The sequence below is a fragment of the Lepeophtheirus salmonis genome, chromosome 11 (assembly GCF_016086655.4).
Source record: "Lepeophtheirus salmonis chromosome 11, UVic_Lsal_1.4, whole genome shotgun sequence".
Taxonomy (NCBI): Eukaryota; Metazoa; Arthropoda; class Copepoda; order Siphonostomatoida; family Caligidae; genus Lepeophtheirus; species Lepeophtheirus salmonis.
The window spans coordinates 20,644,586-20,670,473 of NC_052141.2; the positions used below are offsets into that span (position 1 = coordinate 20,644,586).

Below are 25,888 nucleotides of genomic sequence, written 5' to 3' on the forward strand. Positions count from 1 at the left end.
ATAATACCTTAGGCCTCTTCTATAGGATATCTGCGACCTAGCAAGCCTTTTTCAGGGTTGTCTTAAATCATATAGAAGCATATTTTGTAAATATTAGTATAAACATTCCCCCTTTTAGTATATTATAGTAATAAGATTTTTCTCTCTATCTGTGAGCTGAGGCCCTATTTTTCTCTCATATATAAACACAAATTACTGCACAAATTATTCAATCTGCCTGCGTGCTATTTTTTCTTTGCAGAAAGTGTTGAAGGTGGTCATCGAGAAGACGTGGTACAGACTCACTATTCTAATATAGTGGCTTTTAAAAGGAGGTACTACTTCGGTGATGATCGACAGGAATATTCGTTCTGGAGAAAGATTTTCTCTCACATACTTCTCATGACTCGACCGGTATAGATCCTTTTTGTAGGTATCTCCTCTTCCTCTATTTTATTCTCATTCATTCGTCTACTTTCTTACTTAGTTTCAGGTCTACTATGTTAATGAAAAACCATGAATCCTGAGAATATTCTGTCTTATGAACTCATGCCACTCATGAGTTCGCCATCTCTATGAGTCACAAGAACGAGGCTTTCTTTTAACTACCTATCTTTATCCTTAACTCAACCAACGTCGGAGCCATCAATTCAGAGCATACTCTCATCAAGATCCTAACTTATGACCTACCAACAACTCATTCATTCCTTGATGCCTATCCTTGTTGGAGCCTTATTTTACATTTTGAAGATATTTGAAGAATAAACATTTTTGCACCTATCTCTAGGGAAATTTACTCAATTCTGATATGTATTTATATATTAAACTGGGACATTATCTATAATATATATTCTACTGCTGAACTGACTACTCCTTTATTGGACCTATCTACAACATATTTATTTCTCTCCTTTTATATTGTATGTTAAGTGGATCCACTTCATTGAAACAACGTTTCTCCATTGTACAAAGCTTTTTGATATTTGTTCTCTGTTGTGTTCGTTGTTCCACTACTCTGCAATACTATTATATGATATTAAATAGATTTTATTTGCACTTATGCCTGAGTTGAGTTATCATTCCTTCTTTTTTTTTTTTTTTTTTTTTTTTGTTGTGAAAATTGACTTTAATTACTTGAAGTCTGAGTTCTATATTACTTTCAGTACACTTTCGGACCCTTTTATACTATCAATGTCATAGTCTAAAAGTGTAAAAACTGATACTTACTTCTGCACCCTCTATACAGGAAGGCTCTTATAAAATAAAATAAAAAAATCGAATTTTAAAGTCTTGTGGATATCCACTGCAATTGTAGCGTATTGTATGTTCTGTGTTCCTATTGATCCCCTCGGTCATCTTCTTATAATTATTGTCATTTTTAATAGGTCTATATGTATGTTTTATTGAGTATTCTACATTTATCTTTTACTATAAATACCCTGACGAAAAAGTATGAATGTCAGGATAGTATAACACCTCTATTCCTTGTATTCCTATATACATCTATTTCCCTCGTACGTCTCTCTGTTATTATTTCAATAGTTCTGGATCTCTTTTAATGGTTTGTCTCTACTTCCCCTCATTAAAAACAACAGCAATGTTTATACTTTTATTTCAACAATTGAACGTTTTCTTAGACAAACCGAGCTTTTCAAAGTTGTACGTGGTCAGAGATGGCATTTATGGCCTGAGAATATCGGATCCTATGCTCAACACCCAATTGATGTCTGCCAAGGAGGGGACAGGGGTATTGTATTTGATAAACTGGTACATCCAAGTCTCTCTTTGAAACAGGTGCTTGAAGTGGGAGTGAAGGGGTGAGGCCATCAAGAGTCAGTGTCGTAACTCTCCTGGAAGCTTTAGCTAACTTGGTTACAAACGAGCAAGAACAATTTATGTCTGATGGTAAAAAGTGAAGGAGAGCAATCCTCATCTTGTGATGGAATTTGAAGAAATATTACGTGTTCCAATTTATGTTCAGAAACCTGCAGGCTGGATTTATTTACATTGATTGTTGTCGGGATTCTGGGGGAATAGAGGTGGGAAGAAGTCCTTAGACTTCATCTCCAAGTCGAGTCTTAAGACTCTGCTCGCAAGTCCAACTCCTGGAATTCTTTCCTGGAGTACCGTTCGAGTCCTCAGAAAATAAATATATTTAAAAAGTAGTACTTTATATTGAAAAAAATTGAAATGACGCAAGTCCTTACACAATGCCCTAAACTCAAAATCCACTCCTCTGGGAATAGATATCGATTTGATGTAGTAGATTCTTGAGATTTTGATTTATTAAAGGATGACTTTTTCTTTCTTCCTTATTTATTAAGATTAGTAGCTCTACTTCTTTTCCTTGTACATATACTCTGGTTCATACTCTTCAAGGAGAACATACTAGGCACAAAAAAAAATCCTGACTTTTTATTTAAATCTTCATATCGTAAAAATACCACATTAACACGTCTAACGTCCTAATAATTTGTTCCATCATTCATCAGATTATTTACTTCAATATATATTTAAAGTTATTTTATCAATCAATATGTCTATATTATAAATGAATTACTAATGATTCCTTTGAATGACTTGAAACCAATGAGATATAAAATCCATGATGAAGTAAATTGCTAGCTGAATATGTGCAATCTCATTGACAATTATTTAGTTATTACTGATTGACTATGATATTAGTGTCATTAAATTAATAATTAATTAATGAAGTGTAAATGACTAGCTATTATAAAAATAAGACAAATATTAATGTAAGTAATATGAATAAAAATGCTACTTCTGATTGAGTTTGATAATTTAATATTTCATTTAATCTAGTTTTTTAATGTAAAACAAAGAAGGAAAAGATTCACTTTTCAATATATTTAACATAATCCTAATTATGTATTTGAATTATATTTTATATATAAATTAAAATTACAAATTGGTGATATTTGATCATGGCCATAGAGTCTTCAGAAGTTTATATGTACAATTAAACAATTAAACAATTAGTTGTTAGAGATGTGTAGACTGAGGATACGTTTTGAGGATTTTAAACAACAATATGCATTTTGCCAACTCATGAAGTGGTCAATCTTGTATTATCTTGGAGTAATGTTGTATATAACACACATACGAGTATTTTATAATAACATTATGGTGTTCATATTTACAAAGTCAATAGTTTACTTCCTAATACTTTTTTGCTGTATTCTGTTTTTTCAAATCATTATGAACAGTTGGTTCATAAATATTAGGTTGGTAGATTTTACATTTTTTCAAACTGAATATAAAAAAAAAAAAATAGTAAGGTACTACTTGTCATTCTGAATGAAAAATTGATTACAAATTAAGTATTTTAATTAAAAATCGACTTTTTCCAATCTAAACTAAAACTAAACAACCTCATAATCGCGTAAAATTCTTAAATATCAATACAAAATGGTATGCGTTAGCTGGTTTGAATTTGATAATGTTTTGTTACTTCTAAGTTTTCTCTTTATAACTATTATGAAGTTACAAGATATTTAATTGCCTATATAGACTATCTCAAGTTACTACAAGGTTTTTAAATAATATTTTTTACTCAAAACTAAGAAAATTTCCGAGATCAAAAATCAGGATATATATACTTTTTGGGAAAATCATAAACAAGTTTCTTGAAAGAATAGGGATGACATAAAAAAAATATTTATAATATATTGAAATTAATAAATTAGTTATAGGCTCATATTGAACTTTACTACACCTTATATGCAAATCATAATTCTGCCTCTTGTGAACCACTTCGTGCTGTCAATGAGCTATCATTACCGATACCATCTACAACAATTCAGCCATCAGAACCAGAGCTAAAAATTTGTTTTCGATAGCAGCAAAATGACAGTTTTCCTACCTTGGGCGTCTGCAAAGGGGGGGAGGAGCTATATAATCCTGCGGGCGTCCCTGCCTCCACCCTTGATAAGCGAATTCAAATGATTTGTTTCTTCTAAAAGAGAACCACAACTCAAAATAAAATCCTGGAGGTACTCCTAGGAAGGGGTTAGTTATCCTTTCCAGGGATATAAGTATTTAGGAGAGGTACAGTGTTTGCTGATGGATTTGATTAATTGATAATTAATTGGATTGGAAGATTAACTGTTTTTAGGTATATTTAATGTAATGTCCTCTGAGAAGAAGGTTTATTACTTCATTTTCTTTACATAAACCTTGAAAGGGATGAAAACATTCTGAAATTGATGATTGCAATGTCGATCACATGTTCCAGATCATCTACAAACTTATTGATCTCATTTCTCATAATTTTTTTTCTTAGAAGTGATTTCAAAAACTTAAAATAAATGTCTGTAAATTAATACAAATGCAATTCGTAACCATCAGAACACAAATACGAATGTTTTCTTATTGTAAAAGTAAATTTATCTTACTTGTACATAAATGGAAAAACTTTAATTTTGTATTATGCTAAAAATCTAAATAAAAAAAAAAAAAACATAAACTTCTGGAATATCTAACTATCTCTTTCAAACATAAGTTTTTCATTTTTCTTTTGTTTGAAAATAATAATGAGGGAAAAATTATTCCCAAGGCAAGTTTTTAAAAAATATAAGTTTGAAGAAAAAAATAATAAAATAAAATATATTATTCAAATTGGACTTTAGATATCTAAAATAATCATTAATTAAAAAATTTTTTTATTGAAAAATACCCATTAATCTTTGAATATTTTCAGATTCATTAGTGAAAAAAATATAAAAGTTGATGGACATGATAAGTTTTTATCAGATGAAGAAGTGAGTGATCGCTAATAAATAAAAGAACTATTTTTTTATCTTCAAATTGGCTTCGACGTTTTATGCCAAAAATAAACCTTTTAATTAATAATAATATAAATTTTTAGTTAAAACTAAAGGAACCTTAACATTTTTTTATTCATTGTGAAAAAAATATATAAGTTAATCGACAGAATGAAAATTTAATGAGATGAAGAAGTTTGTGATTGTTAATAAATAAAAGAACTATTTTTTTATCTTCAAATTTGCTTCGACGTTTTGGGACGAAAATTACCTTATAATTAACAGATAATTAGTTTTTATTTAAAACTAAAGAAAAACATTTTTTTATTCATTTTGAAAAAAATATAAAAGTTCATCGACAAAATCAGTTTTTATGAGATAATGAAGTTTGTGATTGCTAATAACTAATTGGACTATAATTTTTTAATTTAAATAGCTTCCTCGACGTTTTATGCCAAAAATAATTTTTCTTATTGATATAATTTTTTAATTTAAAATAAAGGATGTGTAAACACTTTTCTATTCATTTGTGAAAAAATATACGCAAGCTCATCGACAGAATAAAATTTAATGAGATGAACAAGTTTGTGATTGTTAATAAATAAAAGAAAATAATTTTATCTTCAAATTTTGACGTTTTGTTCCAAAAATTACTCTTCTAATTTAGAGAACTAAGTTATGTTGGGAGTAATCTTGTAATTAATATTAAGTTTACTTTGTGTCAAAAATTGATCATCAGGGATTCATAGTAAGTTTTTTTAATAGGTGCGAGCCGATGAATTAATCAGTTCTCTCTCTTTAAATCTCCAAACGCCAAGAGTATCTTATAAGAGCGAAAAACTTTTTAATGGCAAGAGAGTAATATCTGAGAGATGTATTTCAAAGATAAAAACATCACGGGGATGCATTTACCAAGCGCAAGAGAGTTATCCAAAATGAAAGATTGGAAAAAAACGACTAAGTTATTTTCCCCTGAGAACAGGAAGCTCCAGCAGGCTCTGAGGAGATTTTTAGTTCTCCGAAGATACATTTATGCAACAATAATAAGAGATAATATAAGACTGGAATATAGATTTTACCCAAAGAAATTATTTAGAGGTGGATAAATGATGATGGTAGAGGTTGCATGTTGACCTTGAGGCAATGGAGAACTGTTTTTTATAATAAATTTTTTTAACTTTGTTGCTTTTCATTTTCTGGTTAGAATGTATTAATTTTAATTATTTTTTATCTCTGTAATTATACTTTTAATTATGTATTATATTATATATTTATTTATTGTATTGTAATGTTTATAAATGCTCTTATTTACTATATAGTGTTGTAATAATAAATATCATTTATGACTTGCACATCCCTGCCTAATATGTATTTTTGTCCACATTGTATTTGTTTTGTTTTATCTCGAGATTAAGGTATTGCCTGAAGTTTTTTTATGATTCATTTATATGATTATTTATTACTTCAATATCTAGTTTGAGAATAAAATATTATTTATCCCTCTGTTACTTGGATTGGAAAATGGTCTTACAATATTTATATTATTGGATATTATGTTGTATACTATTACATATTTCTCCAAGGCTTTGTAACCAAGTGGATACTTTAAAAACCAGTCGTACATTAGTGGAAGAACTGACCTCTTTTTTACATTCAGCCTTTAGTATGACCTTAAAACTAAACTTTCTTAATTTATAATATTATATAATCTTTTTTTTCAAGAATAAAAGGGCTTTAATGATCACAAGATCAGTGAATTTCACATTTTTATTTCTTAGATTAAGTAGTCACGTCGTTTTTAATATAAATGTAATGCATTAACACAAAAAAATCTTGAAAAACAAAAAAAAAATCAAGTCAAGGAAAAATGCCCTAATATATTTTTTACAACACTTATGCATACTCACACCTCAATATTTCATGGACATATTTTTACTCAATGTTGGTATTTTCAAAAAAATAGATTTATATATATATGTATAGTACAATCCGGTTAAAGCATCAACGCTGATAAGGGGCATTTATGAAAGTCTGGAAATAATTTTTAATTAATTAAAATATGTAATTAAGTTTATATATTTGGCAACTATATACAAGGAATTTTTCTAAAAAATTTCATTTAATGTTTAATTAAAAATCCAACAACCATTTAAAGATTTTAAACGTAGATATTTCAAAAATAATTAACTTATTTTGTCGTTAAATCGTAATTCCTTGGACTATGAAATGCCCAGAGCTCTATAAGTTGTAAAACTTCAAATGCATGTTTCTAAAACAGATATTCCATTTATTAACATATTTTACTGTTTATAATTTTGACATGATTTATTTTTGAGTGATGTATCAATTTTTAATAATTCAATACTTTTGAATAAATTTTTGCGCAATTTCAAAGATAAGCTTTATTGAGCAATAACAAAAATAAATATGATTGGTTTCAACATGGTTAAATTTGTAATACATAATTTTTTTTTGAATTATTTTATATTAACTGCCATATTAATTTCGTGACAAAGGCTTTGAAAACTTTTATTATATTTTACATAGAGAGAGTATCCAGTATTGGAGTAATAAGAGTCGATTAACAGAAAAACTTTGATTTAATTAGATAAATATGTAGTCTACTTTTTTTTTTTTAATATGTCTCGCAAACCTTTGGCTACAATCTCATAGCTTCATTTTTTTCATAAATTTAATAGTTATGCAGTTCTACAAAAACATACCTGGAAAAATAAGTTGTGCAAAGTCAAACTGGCAAATAAACAAACAGGCAGACACTTTAAATTTCTATAAATTATTAAAAAATTAATTCCAAGCAATATTTAAAAAATTATTGAAATTGATTATTTAAAAAAAAAAAAAAAACATTATTCATATGCAAAATTACATTTTAAAAAAATCGCTCAAACTAACCGTAGAGATATTAACTCTAACTGATATGACGTGATGAACAATCGACGTTGTAAATATTAAATTGAAAGATTATTTGTAAAAAACATTATCCAGATGCACCATTATACAAAAAAGATAATGCTCACTCTTTTATATCATATTTTCTACTACTCTAGCTATGAAAATATTAACTCTAAGGATTGATAACTGATATGACATGATAAAAAAATTTTTTAATTAGACATAAGTTTTATTTATATAAATGATAAATTATTACACATCCTATCAAAACTAAAACCCTTTTACAAATGTGTTATATATATACATTATTAGATTTATGGCTACCAATTATATTTTTGGATAGAAGTATTAAGTTTTTAATTTGCTGATTAATCACACAGTTTCATTTAAAACTATAAACATTTTTTTCTGTCTTATTAGATATAAAATCAAATACAAAAAAGAGAAGACTTCTTGAGCAGAATGAAATTTATGAGAATTTTAGCCTTTGAATGATACGTACAAATTAATAGGTTTTTCGAATAAAAAAGGGGACGTTGTGAAAAAGTGTGACAACAAACACAATGGAAACACCTTAAATAACTTTATTGTATTCTTTTGACGCTATTAAAAAGGTGTCTCACTCTCCAGATCAAAATCCCAGAATGGAAGAGCCAAGGAAATAAAACTTCAGAAAATATGAAAGATAGAATAATTGTTCCCTTTAAGAAGAAAAGCAAAAATTCGAATTACATTCAAAATCTGAGGCCAATTTAAATTTTAAATGTACATAACATAATGTTTACAACACTAATAGCCGAAAGGCTTGACACAATTTTATAAGGAGCTCTTCCAAACTCACAATTTAGCTTTAGGAAAAAAAAATCACTAACCGATGCTGTTCAATCTGTCCTTGAATGGATAAGATGGCAAGCAAAAAAGAAAGTTAACAAAGCAACAGTTTTTATAAACTTTAAAAAGCTTTTGACACGATCTCTCATAACCACATACTTTATCAACTAAATGTACTGGATATTCCCTCATCTCTTATCAAACTGATATCATCAATCCCAATGGGATCGAAAAGAATCATTGCAATTGGAGGAGGAATAGATAAAAAAATAAATAAGGGATACCCTCAACAAGATCAACTAAGGTCCCTACTATTCAATATTGCCGTGAGACCACATCAGAGAAGAGCAGATGGAATATTGAAGGGAACTCAAATAAATGGTAAAAAATTCAAAATTTATTTTATGCAGACAATGCCACATTTTTGATGGAAAAAAATATATTGGTACCGACATTAATGACCTAATGAATATTTTGGAGGAATTTAAAAATATTAGTGGCCTAAAACAAATTTGAACTAAAGACCATTGTTAACAATATGCCAAATAAGAAAGTACTATCCAAATTAGGGATGCAAGAAAAAACAGTTACTAGGAATCTCAATACGAAAAATAAAAATTACATTGACGATATCCAAAAATTGAATGCACACTTCAAAAATATATGTAAAGAGTATTTGGAAGTCCCAAAAATATAAAAAGTGATAGAATATGTACAATAAAAAGTAAAGGAGGACTAGGAGCGATAAACATTGGACTTTAATGTCTTCCTCGATAATTAAAAAAAAAAAAAAATTAACGGATGGAATGCTTTGGGAAAATATAATTGACCAAGAAGATTCTTTAGAACCACCATGGTCTGAAGCCATTAAAGACTTGATCAAAAATCAAAGTGTTCCTCTGCAAGACTTAAAAATTTAAATTTGAAGTATTTCATTGATTCAAAAGCAGACATTAATAAGTTTAAAAAATTAAATATTCAGACAGTTGAAGAATTAATATCTACAGAAAATATCAACTATCAATTGGTGGTCTTATTAAAAGCGCAAGTCCAATCAAGATATCGGAAATACATGAGCAACAACACCAATAATCACACAAATTAACTTTTAAGGGAGATGATGGAAGAGGAAGAAAAAAATTTTCTTCGTTACTTAAAAGAACTGGGGTAATCAATAACAATATAAGGGAGTAAGATTACTACAATTTTTAATGAGGAGCTTACGACGTTTCAAATGCTTTGGAAGTACAAGGTAGCAACGGCATCACTATTCATAGGAATCTGGGAATAGACGAAGAGGATGGATTCAAGTGTTTGAGATGTGGCAAACGAATAAAAAAAAGTGTGAGTCATATTCTGGGATGCTGTTCAACAATCAGAGAAGACTTTGAACATTTGAAGAAGACCCTGGAGAAATATACCTCAACAAAGGCCTGTCTGAAAAAGAGAAAAGATATGGGATTATTATACAAAAAAAAACAAAAAGGATGCACTAGAAAATAAATCTAAAATTAAATTCCAAACGATGGTACCATTCATCCTCTCAGTTTTTGATCCATTTTGTCGATTGTGTTATAGGGTTTAATACATTCATTCCATTGTACGCATTTTTCAAGGACTTTACCCTTACTCCTCATTACATGTATCCATGCATATGGCATACCTACTCTTGTCATCAATAAACGAAATATAATATTTACAGTGACTTAATGAAATATTTTGAAATGGACTACACACATTAATGAACTAGTTCTGGGATACTATTGGCTCTTGTATAAGATTGAACTGGGAAAGATATCCCACTCAATTTACCTTCTAAACACAGCTCACATAAATATAATATGCGACTTGATATTATTAAATAAATTTATCAATAAATAAAGAAATTAATTTATACAAAAAAAAAAGCATGAATGTGAAAATAAAAACAACATTTAATTTGTAAGCACTGATCCAATTGTTCCAAATACATATATTGAATTATTAATAAAAACCTGAAAAAAAATATAATCATTCAAATATTCCATAATGTAAAAATAATAACTTCTGTACATTAGAATAAAACAAAGTCATGTTGGTACAGATTGATTTCCAAATATTCATATTTATTATAACGAAATTACTAATAATTATTTATAATACATTTATTTATTTATTGAAATGAATTATTGTTGAAAAAAGTTTTAAATATTTGTTCTATCCAGATAAACGCTGATCTTCTTGATACCGACATAGATATTTATCCCCAGATTTATTAGTTCATTTTTGAAGAGTTTGTAAGATCATTTACTATTTCCGTTTACTTTGAATAGAAAATTTAGAAATGCCTGCTTCATGCTGTGTGCCAGGTTGTAAATCGGGACTCAGTGGTCAATCCATGAATGAGCATCCCGTTGAAAAACAAGAATTTTCTTCGAAGTTGGATTAGAGTTATACCTGGATGAGATTGTAATGCAAATTAGTTAACAAACAAAAAATATTTTTTAAATACAATTTTAAGTTGAATTACAATATTTTAAAATGAATGGAGAATACCAGAAAGTATTTTATTCAGATCTTAAAATATTAATACATTTTCATAATATAAATATAGAAAAATAAATACTATATAAAATAGTCCCCTATTAATTTTGAACGTCTGTATCTATATAATTAATGAATATTTTTAAAATAACTAATAATTAAATATAAAAACTTTTATAGGAAACATATATTAATAATCTTTTTGTAGATATAGATATGATTTAGACTGAGTTTCAAATTGAAATTATATTATGGTTTACCAATAGAAGTCTGAGAAGTTAAAATTAAATTTGTTATTACATAATAACGTTGCACCAACAATTCACAAAATCTATTTATGGATATAAGAGCAAAATATAATATGTACCGCAGACATAAGTATCGAGAAAAAAGGGTACATATTCATTCTACAAGTTATTTCTGCGTATATCCACATGTGTTACTGGATTGATGCTTATTATACTGAAATATTACTCTTGCAAAGATTTAGTATCCACACACAAATAAATTAAATCAATATAATTATTAAATGTTACCCATACGAGCTAAATATAAGTCGTTTTATAACAAAAATGGTTAAAATGTTACCAAATAATAATACGATTGTTTTAGTATTGGTTTGCATAAATAAATAAAAAATTGGAACATCAAAATTTAAATTCCCCATTTATGAGTTTTCCATTATTTGATTTTTTTTATCGAATTAATTCCCTCGCCTTTATTTTGAATATGCAAATGATGATGAGTCTAAGATCATTTTTCAATTATGGAATTTTAATCACAAATCGAAGTAATAACTATTGGGAAGTGAAAATGACTAAATGTGTAATTGTTCGTAAGGATTGTATGGGATGAATTCATAATATAAATGGAATTGATATCACTTATCAATATGTTAAAAATGAGTAATTTGTTTGGTATGAATTTCAAGAACACTAAAGGACTCGAATTGATAAAAGAGTTTTCTTACGATAGCATACAAGATAGAGTAGATTAATGAGTTTCAATGGTGTAGCTGGAGGATGATAACTCTCTTTGTTTCTCAGTGGGTCAAGTTTAAATATTCTGGAGAAGCTAATGCATTCTTTGAATCAATGATCTATGAGATTAGAAGTCACAATCTCGGACTTTTTAAGTTAATGTGTATCTACACAATGAATCATCCCTCAATCAGTGGAGATGTGAGCTATAGAATGAATCAAAGAGTTCCTCCAAAGGGATATGATCATGAACATCAACTTTAAAGTAAGATGCGTGCTCCTAGAATACTTATATAAATTTATTGGAACAATGGGTGGATGCAGCATCGAACAGATGCATCTAAATATATTAAACCGATAGCAGAACTAGCAAGCCCCACAATTCTAACTCTTCTCTCATAAATTGAGATTTTCTCCTTTTCATGACTTTAGTTCAAGATAGTTTTTATGTTGATGCACCACATTTGTATAATCAAATAAGTAATAGAGTGTAAGATTTTTGATATATAGAGATATTTAAGTCCTTTTATATATTGGCCCATTTTGACATCCAATAGTTTACTATCTTGTTGTAAAACTTGGTTGTTCAGGTCCCAAAAATGGCCGACATCAGCAATGATAACATTACGTGATAAAACTCTATTCCTCAATGAGGGAGTAAGATGGGGTCAAGTAGATGTATTTTAGTTTATGGTTCATAACTCTTCAGTTTCAAAAATGATTAATTTGCCTTTCAAATACTTATATGTAGCCCAGACTAATGGCCTATAAAACTGTATAAGTTGAAAAAATGAACCAAATTGAAGTTATAGAAACTGAATGAAAAAAAATGTTCATAAAAGATCATTCAATGAATTAAATTATAATGTTAGAGAAATTATAAGAATTTTTTCCCTATCTAAATTAGATTACTCAAAAATCAAGTTTTTCTAATGTGGAGTTTCGGCATTAGGTACTTTTGCCTTAAACCATTTTGTCTCAAGTATATTTCACCTTAAAAATTAATAAATAATTATAGAATTATTCCCAAAATTTCAATGCATACATACTATCGAAATTTCAATATATATGAGTTCAAAACCAGAGAACAAATAGTTAATTAAAATATACATAATAAATACATTAAAAAAAAGGACGACAGTTCGAACGGAAGAAGTTTCAATACATAATATATAAACAAATTATCAATATCATAATTAGCAAACAATAAACGATTAAGAGTACTTCATAAAGTTAATGTATAATTATTAAAAAATACTGGGATTAGTTTTCCATGTTAGATAAGACTCATTGTATTCTGATCAAATGTAAAAGATAGAGTATATTGTCAATTTGTAAGACATACATTCCTTTTTAATTTCATCATGAAAATATATTCACATTTTTGAAAATTATAGTTTATGTTTAGGGCCATGTTCTTCTAATATAAAAAAGAATAAAAGTTAAAATTGAAAAATGATAAGATTTTATATTTTGTAATGAATAAAATAAAATACTTCAACAGAAAACAGCCATTTAAAATTTTAGGTTTGAAACAGTATCTTACTATGAATTAATGACAAAAAAATTATTCTATTTTGTCAAAAAAAATTTAATATGAGACACTTCAATTTCAAATCTAGTTCGGAAGGGAAATTATTCATTAGGGAATTTATTGAGTATTTTCATTGACGTTATAAATTGTATCATAATCGAAGTAGAAGCTATCTTGGGGGATCAAAGTTAATATTTTTACTTCTAAAAATGGACAAATTTCCAAACAATCTTGATTAAACTTCATCAAATAACATTAAGGATTTTTTTAAAAACCAGAGCACTTGCGTTAAATACTACTTGATGCCAATGATAAACAGTTATAGTTTAATTAAATAAAAGTAATCTGTAAGGAAAATTATTAAAAACTTGATTGTTTAAGCCTCTAAAGTGGCTGACATCAACAATGAAATAGAGTTACATCACCAAGATAGATATGTGTGAGCTTATAATAAAGGATTTTTTTCATAGTAACACAGATAGAAAATAACAATGTGCCAAAACTAGAAATTAGTCAATTTTTTTAAAAATCCAGATTTAGCTTCAGTATATCTAGCCACAAGACTATGCAAATTGCCAGCAAGATCGAAAGAGATTGAGGCAGATCAATCACCCTACTCTTCACCGATGAGGTAAAAAAAATATATTGTACACTTGGAAGTGTACGTTCAAACAGTTTTCCTTTTAAACATAGATGAAGGCTATGCAATCACGGTAAGATTAAGATCAGTGAATATCAAAGGTGAGTTATCAGCACCCTTCAAAAATTGGCAGAGTCCTAGCTTACTGAGTCAAGAGAAGAATGTTGCTGAGTTGGTTTTAGTCCCATCAAAGGATAATGGTAAGAAAGAGCTAGATTCTCTGAAAAATACAAGACAATAAAATATACCTCCTTAGTACTACATGAACGTCAACTCTACTCAAGAACCCGGAGTTAGCCCCCTCGAGCATTTGCTCTTTGTATGTTGTTGAAGGAGGTGATAGTCAGGAATGCAACCTACGAACAATTAATAAGGTTGTAGAAGTTCCTCAGACAAAACAGGCAATCTTTACTCTAACTAAAAGACATTCACTCCCTGGCAAAAGAGGAAAACCTTTAAAAAAAACAGTTCTAAATAACTAAGTCTTTAATTTTTAAATCTTATAAATTATAACTAATAATTATGAACATTAGTTCACAAAAAACCTTTAATGCTACCTCAATAACTTCTATTGACAGAGCGGTAAAGTCTACAGCTACATCAACAAATAACACACGTACTTCGATTTACTACTCGAAATATTAATTGCTTAAATACCAAAACACGGATTAGATGACGAGTATGGATAAAACAGACGACAAAATTAAAAATATCATAAGTAGACCTTCATGTAAAATATAATATGAATGTTTCTTATGAAATGACGTTATTAGTCATCATTGGTATTGTTCTGCTCTAATATAAATTATTAAATCCTCACTGAAACGATCCTTCATACAATGGAATAAATAATAAACATATTTGAATATCAAGAATATAATTGCCATCATAAATAGTTGTCAAATTAAAATTTACTTATTCGAGTGAGAAAATGGTTGTTGTTCATTTTTAATTGAGCGGGAGTGAGCTCATTGCTTTCAAAAACAAGTGGGAGCTAGCTTAGAATTTCTTGAGAAGACTAATTCTCTTTTAAAAACACATAAAGGTGGGAGGAAAATCGATCGAGGGATGTGACACCGTGAAGGTGAGGTCAGGCATCCTTCAGGTTACCTATTTAATTTTGTGATGGAATAGGTGATCAGGTCAGGTTCCCCAAGTTCAAATTAAAGAAAGCAAAGGCGTTCTACCTCCGGTTTGTCGACAACACGGTCATGTGTAATGTATTCGTGATTCCTTCCCCCTTGTTCTCTTCTCTTATTTTCTTGTGTATATATATATATGTGTAAAGTACAGTCTTTTATCTCGTTTTAAGTATAAATATGTAGTCGGTTATTTTATGTATGTATTAGAGTAGGTTTTTGTATTAATAATAATACAGATGTTCCTTTAAATAAGTATTGTCTTATTCCTCCACGCCTTTCCTTCTCCTCATTTGTCTCTCGGTCGTCCTGGATCTCTCCTCTTTATAAATAACTGGAACCTCGGCACCTTCGTCAAGACGCAACATCATGTTATGTAAATCCGCTCAATCGATTGTAGTAGCTCGGTTCCATATTTTAAAATGATTAGTGGTACATATCCTCGTGATTATAATCTCCATATTAAGGAGTGTATTAAGAGTTTCAAGAATTAAGTATTAAGAATGTTGTTAAGTTAAGGGACACATGGCGAAAATCCAACATACTGGTTGTTAAAGGATCTAACGTCTTCATCATTGACCCATCCATCTGTTCGGACATAGCGGTCTTTGTTGACGAACAATAGAAAAAAATGACCAACTATGACATGTTCCCTTCTAAAGTGACGTGCTAAACCACATAGAACTTGAACCACTCACCACCCCAGTGTTGTTACGGTGGTATAGTTGGGTTTTAATTGGAGAAGTATTTTGTCCAAGAAACTTCATTACCAAGACTCATAGCAAGACTATGAAAATAAACCCTTTGTACATTGAATAAATGTAAATCCGAGTTTTGTCCAGATCTGACTACTAACCAATGCCTCGTACAGGAACAGGATAAGAGCCCCCACCCATTGCCCTCTTATGTGTGCTTAAAGCTTTTCTTTTTATCTAAAGATAAGTTTCTATTAATGAATACAATTGGAGGTAATTTAAGATGCACCAATGAAATTCAGGTAATAATTACTTTAGTAAGAATCTGATTCCATTAAGTCCATAATGACGCTATTGCCAATGACATTTACTATTTTAAGGACTAATGGTGTCCCATCTGAAGTCCATTAAAAATAATAACTCTCAGATACTAACCTCCAATTGGAATCCTCAAAGTACCAAAAAGCAATTGACAAATGAACAATATTTGGCAAGTTGGGAAGTTCCTTCTAGACATTGCTGGCTTTGTCTTGAACAATTGCAGCAAGAATATTTTGATGGAGACAAGGATGGTTGGTACTTTGTTAATTCCATGATAACTGAAGATGGGAAGAGTACTGTTCATCCCGAATGTTTGTGACAATATTTATTCATCATTGTCTAGCTTATGAATAACTAGGATAATAATTTGTTCAAAATTTTATATTTGCATTTTTTAATAATATGCAAAAGTATGAAATAAAGATTAATTTTATTTTTACTATTTAAAAGATCGGCTGGGAAAGTTCAGTTAAACTCTGAAATTCCCTGGATTACATAAATGAATCATTAATTTAAATCATATTAATCAAATTAATAAATATAGTTTTAACAAAAGTAAACAAAATTTATATACTTGAGTAAATAGGTACAAACAGAAATTATATAATCTTTGCATTCTTACAAACTATATATTCAATTATTGTGAATATTTCTAGCAGTTCCTTGCTACTAGGTGAATTTGTCGTTTGATGTATACCTTTCAGAAATAGTTTTTATTCTTTGATTTAAATCTTTACATTTTTTTGATGTGGGAACCTCTTGACCATCAATACATTGAACACTTTTTAACATCGCAATGTTATCTTCTTTTCTAAGGATCCCAGATGAGTGGATGGTTAACTTTTGAAAGTGTAATGAAAACCCTTCAAGTTATTATTAGTTCTATAATAAAATAAAGATGCTAAAGACACACTCATAAAAGCAAAAGTTTAGAATTCCTAGGATGGAATATAAATGAAAAAATAAGAAAATGTATGTGGGATTTGTAAAAAAGTGATGTTCCCACGCCTAGCAAAAGAACAAATATGTATGGAGTACTTTTAACTCATAACTATTCCACTCTAAAAAAAGGAAGGCCATAAACGTCCCCAAGGCAAATTATCCAATGGCGAGCTTCCCTGACATAGTTTCATATCTGGACAGTACCAATCGATTTTAAGAGTGTATGAATATAGTATGAAATAAAATTGATAAATCGTATGGCAAAATAAGCTATGTTTAGAAGTAGCTCAACGGCTTTAAAAATTGATAATTAATAAATAAAAAATTATGCTAAATTATCATCAAATAATTTTTTATTTGTAATCAACTAATCCCTAAATTTTCCTATTGGTATCTTGTTGACGATTACAGAATTTACTTTTCATCATCCCTCTTTGACATTTCCTCAGCTCGTCATCTATCAAGGACTTTATGAAAAGGTATTTTTCTTTTTCTATTGCGATAAGCCTTTTCCTCGTTTCTTCATCCCATAGGCCCACAGTTAATCTAACTTTGATATTTTCTTCTAAACAGTTCTTATTACCACATCTTTCATTTAATCGGCACGATTTACAGTTCGAGTTAACTCTACATAAAACTCTTCAAATGATTTACCTTCTTTTTGATACATGGAATGGAATTTAACTTTGTCAAGAATGATGTTATATTGAGATCGAAAATATTTCCTTAATTCTTCTAAAATTTCAGGAACGAATAACTTGGTTTTTAAAAATCCCAATTCTTAAATTCGATGATTGTTTTGCGTGATAGTAGCTATCAACTCCTGCTAATTGCCTGAAGTCTTTAAAACTTTTTCCGTGAGTTCCTTCATAATTTTGTCATCCCTGGGACCTCTCTCTTCCATGAACATCGAGATATCCTCTTGTTGCTCCTTTGTTCCAGACTTGAACTCCAGTGGTTATAATACGTCCTCTAAGACTTGCAATCTTCCCGGTGCTATTTGATGAGAAACTTATACTAATTGAATTGGGTTTGAAAGCTTCTGTTCATTTCTGTTCTCCGGGTGACATGACCTTTGAATGCTTTAACTTTTGATTTTATAAATTAATGCTTCTTACTTTTAAGTTCTTTCATTATATTAATTAAGATTGGTTCTGGTTTATCGACTGCGCCATATGGTATGTATTAACAGTCACTAAACCTATTAAGTAAGTGGATAAATAACAAAAACATTGAATATTCATATTTAAAAAAATATATATACGTATCGTTTCCGCTTTCAAGCGGCCCATTTTTTTAATTTAATGCCATGAGTAAAGCAACAAATATTAACGTTAAAAGTACTTCATTTTAAAGAAGAATAAATAACGATAAGTTCTTGATCATCATGTTCAAGGATTAGCGTACGGTATTACTTAGGCAAAATAGGATAGATAAAGGCCACCTTAAACTAGCCCAAGTAGTTTTATTTACTTGCCACGGGCTAGCGTGGCTGTCGAAACTACATCTATCCGGTGTATAAAGATAAATTACATAGAGTGATGATTCTTTGCAATAGCAAGGAAAATTCTTTTACGTCGCGAGAGCAGACAGAGAAAAAGATAATAGATTAAAAAGACAATCGAAAATCTCAAACATTTTTTTAATATATTAGTTTAGCATTTGTAAAAATATTGGTTTAAAAAAATTTGCCCTTTCAATCTATTACATATCATGTCTGTTGTGTATATATATATATATGTTACCCCTGGCGGAATAAATTAGTATTAGAGTATCAAAGATATATATATGTATAGATGGGGAGTGGAGGATAGAACAGGGACAAGGGAAGAAGTCCCATAATTAAGGGTGATAATTTTGGTAAGAATAGAAAAGCGTGCGAGGAGAAGAGAAGAAATACTTATGGCATCATTGATTAAATAATATACATCTTCTTCTATCAATCAAGAACGTCATCATTCCCGCCTTTATTATTCAATATTAATATAATATTAGATGGTGATAGTCGATAGAGAACTGAATAAAATGCCTAAAATAACGTCGCCTTCTGTCTGGATTTCTGAAAATGGAGGCCCAGGAATTTGGGAATTACTTACCGGATGAGAAACAGATGGCTTGTCGGATTTGTCGATATAAATGTGCCTTTAGTCCCCTGTCTAGAATAACACGCCCCTCATTATCCTCATCTCATATCAAGAGCATGGATATTCATCTAAAAAATCAAGTTAATGATGAATACATCAAGTCAGACTGTAACTCTGATCTCACAAAGATGCTTATTGCATGTAATATAATCTTATCCATTGCTAATCATCTACGTTCAAAAAATTTATGTAGGAATACACGGGTAAACCTATCCCTTCCCGAGGAACCATCATTAAATTAATGGAGGATGTTGGTACTGATGTCATTTACAGAAATACATATAAAAATATTTTGAGTAATCCACATAAAATTACGATCAAGTTATCAGTAAAAGGTATAAAATATTTACTAATTTCGAAATGGAACTCTGAATTTTGTAATATCTCAATTTTTTTTATTTTAAATATAACCATAAAATATGATTCTATTTTAGCCAAAATTATCAAGAACTATCATACACAACTCATTCAATGGCAAAAAAAAGTGCTTAAATGGTTACAACAACGGGAGTAGTAGCATTGGATGGTTCGCAACTAGTTAGTCTGAGACTAGTTTCTTCACTTAAAGACTTGGGTATGATAATTAGGTTTTCCAATATTACATAATCAATAAATATTACTTTTTTTATCACTTAAGGCTTAGCTATGGTTGATAGGCTCCAACAAATGGTGTTCAGAAAACTCATAAAAGACAAAAACAACTGCTTAAATGGTCACAACAACAGGGGTAGTTACATTGGGTGTAGCATTATAACTAGCAATTGTGTATATCCTTCATGATAATAGTATGTTGTTATATAAGCATAAATAAGGGGGGAAAATATCTTTTTTGATGCTCTTAATAAGGAGTAATATCGCCGGACATTACTACATAAATAGCTTTTGCTCTAAATCTTTAAGATGGATTTATTTCTAACATTTTTTTTATTAGTATATTTATTGTGTAATTTTATGATTTTGATATTTACTTTATTATTAATGATTAGTTAGATCTCAAAGAAGAGGGGTGATTATCTTTTTGATTAAACTCCACGTCTCGCTTGTGTTTTGCAACCTAAAGTTATGACATCTTTAACTGGATTCCGGTGTCAGAACAAGGAAATATTATTTGGATCAATCTATTATTTCAATATTCTGTATATATAATTTATTGTTATTAGTTATATGATTCCAATTTTTTAATTTTGTATATTTAACATAAATGTATGATGGTATATTTTTTATTATGTAGATTATATTTAATTAAAGCCTTCTTTTTTAAACTTGGAACTTCAAATATATTTCAAATACTCTACTTTGTCGATTCATTAGCTATTATTCTGAGAATATGGTTCATAATGAATTACAATTTCATGGAGTGTGACGTTATAAAATCTACTGTAACGGATAAAAAATGTCTAAGTCAATTATACGTAGTAAATCTTCATTAAACATTTTGCTAATAAATACATTCGTTATACCCTCAAAAATCATAATAAAGCAGGCAGATGATAATCACATCAGTATTTTAAACAATGATACCATATGTATTTTTCCCCCTTCTCCTTGCACGCGTTTTTCTCTACAATATTATCAACTTTGCCTATATTTTATCAACACTGTAATTGAGAAACCGACTAAAAAAATGAGAACTAAGAAACAGTACAATAACTGTTTTTGAACACAAGAAATCAATAAAAACTTTATTTCGTAATTATACACTAACATTTTAGAATAAGGATGTTTGGTAGAAAAATTATTTTTATCTAGGCATGTGTGATTACATTATATTTAAAATAGAGTAGTATTTAAATTGTATTTACAGTTGTATTTTGTCTTATCAAATGATAAAACCTTTTCTTTATCAGATGGTAACCCATTATTGCTCTTTGAACCCTTGGAAAGTCCCTTGACAATTTTTTTAAACAAATAAGATTTTCATTATTTCATAATACACACATTCTTCAAAAAAATATTTTTTTATATTACGCATACTAAAAAGTTTTACTTCAAAACGTAACTTTTGAGAGGGTTAAACTTTTGCTATTTCAATTTTCGTTTTGGACAATACCCCTTAATGACCACCTTACTATCAATATCTTGCTCCGGCATAGCTCTTGCAGGAGCATTAACATTTAATGAGTGAGCTGTGCATCCATATGTATGAACAAAGCTCTCAGGCTCTTATGATTTTCTTTGCAAATTTATCATCTTAATTACATTAGCTGCATTGTCCGTTATAAAAATTCTTACATGACAATTGAAATCATGTTTAGCCTTTGTTATTGAATTTTAAACCAAAAGTAGGAGAAATTGAGTGGTGTGTTGTTTTCCTTATGTTTCTATCGTCTCAAGTAAGAATGTCTGAGCAGTGGATTTTGTTAGAATTATGCATGTTATAGGTTCTTTATGTATGTTTGATCCGAAAAGAGGTGTTTCACTATAGATTAAAAAAAGCCTACAGCTAAAAATCGAATACCGTTGTTCTGATGGAAGTCTAATCAAGGTCTGATGTAGGTTATCAAGCTCTTTGCTTGATGTAATTGGGGTATATGGCCAAATTGTGACGATCCTGCTTTTTTTAACGAAAAACTTTCAGCTGTTATATAACGTGTACCAAGCACAATGAGTGGAGAATTTAATATAAAACTTAAATATGGTCATATTATAGTCTGCGTACAACGAAACATCATCCTCGAGCTTCGGCGTACCTCTCTTCTATTTTAAAGACCCACGGGGTGTGTGGCTGTGCTGACTTTGTAATAGATTATAGCCATACTTTTTTTTTTCTGTGGATAGATTTTCCAGACCTGTGTCCTCGAGAATAGATCTTTTTCTATTTTAAGGTTATCCAACAGACACATTAAAGTCATACAAAGTGATAGATACTAAAATATATTATCATTGTGGTTTATTTATTGAAATGAGCCCCATTTTAAGGAAAGCAAGAATTATGGGTCTTTGGAAGCTTAATTCTTTACTAATGGAGGAGATTGATGTGAAAAATGGAATAAATGATAAAATTGAAAATGTAAAATCAAGTTTTAAGAATGGTAGTGACGTTTTCACTTAATTAAAAGTTTAAATGTTTACCCAAATAAAAGGTATTTGCTGACAAGCAGGTGCAAGAAGTGCCGAGAAAATAAGCAGACAAATGAATCAAGTAGAAAATGTAAACAAAAAATTAATACCTGAAAAATTAAAAAAAAAATATGTTGGGGCAACTTTATCGAGAAGCAGACCTTTTCCATAGAGTTAAATTGAAAATAACGAGCATCGATGATTTATCGAAATCAAGAAAAATAACCTTTCCAGTACCTTATATCAATCATACTTTAAAATGGAATGGAATAGAATGCTCCTTAATTAGTTTGCAAGGAGATGTGGTCGTTTTACTCCAATATGTCTAGTTGTATCGACTGCAATCATACATCAAAATGTGTGAGATGTCATTTATTAAATGCTTCTTTATGTGAAGACCTCAGATACAGGTCTGATAAAGTACTTTCGCTATCAAACGAAGATAACAAAATGGTTAACGGTCACCTTTCAATAGAAGAAATTACATGTACTATGGATAAAAATGTAAAATTAAATAAATCCTCTGGTCCATCGGGTTTTACCTTTGAATTTTATAAAAAATATATCTACCATCTTGCTCCGATTTTAATCTTGTTTTATGAAAACGTTCTTACTTTTACATGGATCACAATATGGTTTTGTAAAAACAAGATCATGGATAGTATCCATATTACGCTACAGACTCTTGTCGAGTCTAATAATGACTTAACAGTGATGGCAGTGGATGTTGCTAAGGTTTTTTATTATATTCCTTGATGGGCTAATACAAGAAATAGAGCAGAGAGATGGAATAAAAGGTTTTCAGTTGCCACACTCAAATTTTTAATGTCCATGTTATGCAGACGACTTAACAATGATATTTTGAGGGAGTCCGAATAGAGGTTGCATTAACAAAAATGTTGTTTATGCAAATGTTTTATAGAAAATTTAAGCTCTTTTTTTTAGTTCATCGTTCAATTAATGTGATTTCTAAATATATATTTTAAATATTCTTGATTGTACTATAATTTTCGTTTGTCCGCATGTTTTAACGAATTATTTTTCCAGTATACTATGCTATATTTTAATAAGATTATAAATTTTTGTTTTTTTACTTTAATAATAACGTAGATTACTTCTCAAGAAATCCTCTCTGTTCATCATGAGCATACTCACACGCAACAACTCAATACTTATATACTTAATTCATATGATATAAGTTTCCTCCTAAAGAATAACGATAATAACTTTTTAAATATGTTGAGATGACTCTCTAGATCAGTCACTAACAAAAAACGATTAATACGACTACATTGTTATTTTTTAGCTCATGAAGATGTATATGATATATATACACGCTTAGTCCTACATGTTCAACGACTTCATGATCTACATTGACTATATTTTTATATCTTAGATTGATAATGCCTAGATTTAATTTAAAGATTCAAACCATTCAATTTGCTTAATTACTATAGTTAAGTACTTCAGAGGACAGATATACCAAAATAAATTATTTTGTGTTGCATGTAGATAAAACAATTTATACTTACATAAACGAAGTGGTAAATTAATTAGCCAATCGCCTGTAATGGGAAATGTCATTAATATGTATGCATAAATATGCAGAATATTCATTTATTATAGGAATTATGAACGCAAAATTTGAAAATTGTGTAATTTCATGAACACCTTAACATATGAACACCCAAATTTAGGATCAAAATGAAATTGTATAATAATGTCAAAACTAGAGTATAATTAAATCTATTATATAATTTTCTACAAGAATTTAATAACAAATGTAATTATTGCTTGAAAATATTTTTTCAGTCCAATATTCATAATGATAATATATAAATAGTAACCTTGTGCCTCTATCGGTTATGATGGTGACGTAAAGTTATGATGAAAAAGAGCTCTAATCTGAATGTATTACTTTCATTAAAATTACGATTCGTGACACGACTAGGACTTGACTTCCAAGCCCTCTTGGAGATACAACAATTCTTTGTCAAAATCATCTAACAGTTCTTCATTACCTGAGGCTTTGAGAAGCTCAACATCAATGTAATCAACACCTCGTATATCTAAATCCGGATTCAATTCAAGGAGTAAGAGACACAGAAGCTTCAGATCCTTAATATGATCTAAATCCCTTAAAACAAGGACTTTTAATTTTTTAAATCTCGCTAGAGGTTCAATGCCGTTCCAATCCAAACGATAACAACCCGATATATCCAAATACTCTAATGAGTCCCGATACTCTCCTGCAATGCGATCTATGAACCACTCATCCACCATCTCACAGTAGGAGACGTCAAAGTGTTTGAGAAACTGAAGATTTCTGAGATTTTGGAGACCTTCATATATTAGAAGGGAGCGAGATGCCTCAATCCCTTCCAAGTAATAACCTGGCTCATAGGTGGCAGGGAGCGGCGAATTGATCTTTTTCTGTGAATTTACCTCAATCCATGTATCGTTGTCTTTGAACTTGATCTTACAATTTCTAGAGATGAGGAACCAAGCGGCAGATAGATCGGGCCCAAGTGCAGAGAGTCTATCCTCGTCCAGTAATTGGACTTTAATGAGGGAAGTGAGTTGACTCTTTCGCTCTTCTTGAACATAATAGTCATAGTTTGTGATGAAGGACATGGGTGGTAACCACAGCTTTCTGGTCCATTGGGAATGAGTTCTCTCCATAAAAGGTCCCTTGGCAGGGTCATGAAATACCTCGAGTTCATCATCGATACGACTAGGGAGATAATTCCTTTTGAGGGCCAGATATTCCTCTTCTTTAGTAACCATCAAGCTAGTGCTAGATTCCAGAACGGGAACATGACTGGAGGCCTTGTTCGAAAGAAGGATTTGATCTTTGATGGAAGAGCTAGGGATTGATTCCTTCCTAGGAGCAGTAGGAGCCATTTTCAAGATCTGTCTTTCCTTCCGCAATTGTTTGGCTCGTAGGGATTCTTCAGTGGTGTGACCCCAAGGAAAATATATGTATCTCTTTTGAAGGGTCATCCATGAGGAAATGGGCTTTCGAAGCATGCTTTCAGTTTGTTTTCATCCGTGGCCGGTCATTCGTGTACGTTCAAGTACTATTATAGAAGATTAAAGAAAGTGTTGCCTCAGCTGCTGACTGTAGTCCTTTTATTTCATTGCTCTCGTTATTATGTGACGGCGTTAAGTCAAACAATAACAAACAAATCAAATCTAACTTGTATGTACATGTTGTAACTTGTATAATCAAATTGTACAAGTTACAACCAAAGAATCAATGAGATGACTAATTTTAAAGGAAGGATTTCCAGTACTTGGCATGATGATTATGCAAAAATTGATCATAGATCATATAAAGTATATTTGTATGGTCCCAGCCTAGGTAAGATTGGATCGAAAGCAAGAAATGGGGTCTTTATTT

At 29.8% G+C, this 25,888-nt stretch overlaps 1 protein-coding gene and 1 long non-coding RNA gene across 2 annotated transcripts; one reads left to right on the top strand and one right to left on the bottom strand.

Moving 5' to 3' along the window:
• The first annotated feature begins 279 nt into the window (after positions 1 to 279).
• LOC121126395 (uncharacterized) lies at positions 280 to 855 on the top strand. The gene is made up of 2 exons (XR_011782202.1): positions 280 to 393; positions 467 to 855. It is a non-coding gene; the product is annotated as an uncharacterized lncRNA (long non-coding RNA).
• Positions 856 to 24,215: 23,360 nt separating this feature from the next.
• LOC121125909 (distal membrane-arm assembly complex protein 2) lies at positions 24,216 to 25,676 on the bottom strand. The gene has a single exon (XM_040721167.2). The coding sequence runs from the start codon at positions 25,513 to 25,515 to the stop codon at positions 24,433 to 24,435; it is 1,083 nt and encodes a 360-aa protein (XP_040577101.1). The 5' UTR covers positions 25,516 to 25,676; the 3' UTR covers positions 24,216 to 24,432.
• Positions 25,677 to 25,888: the final 212 nt, after the last annotated feature.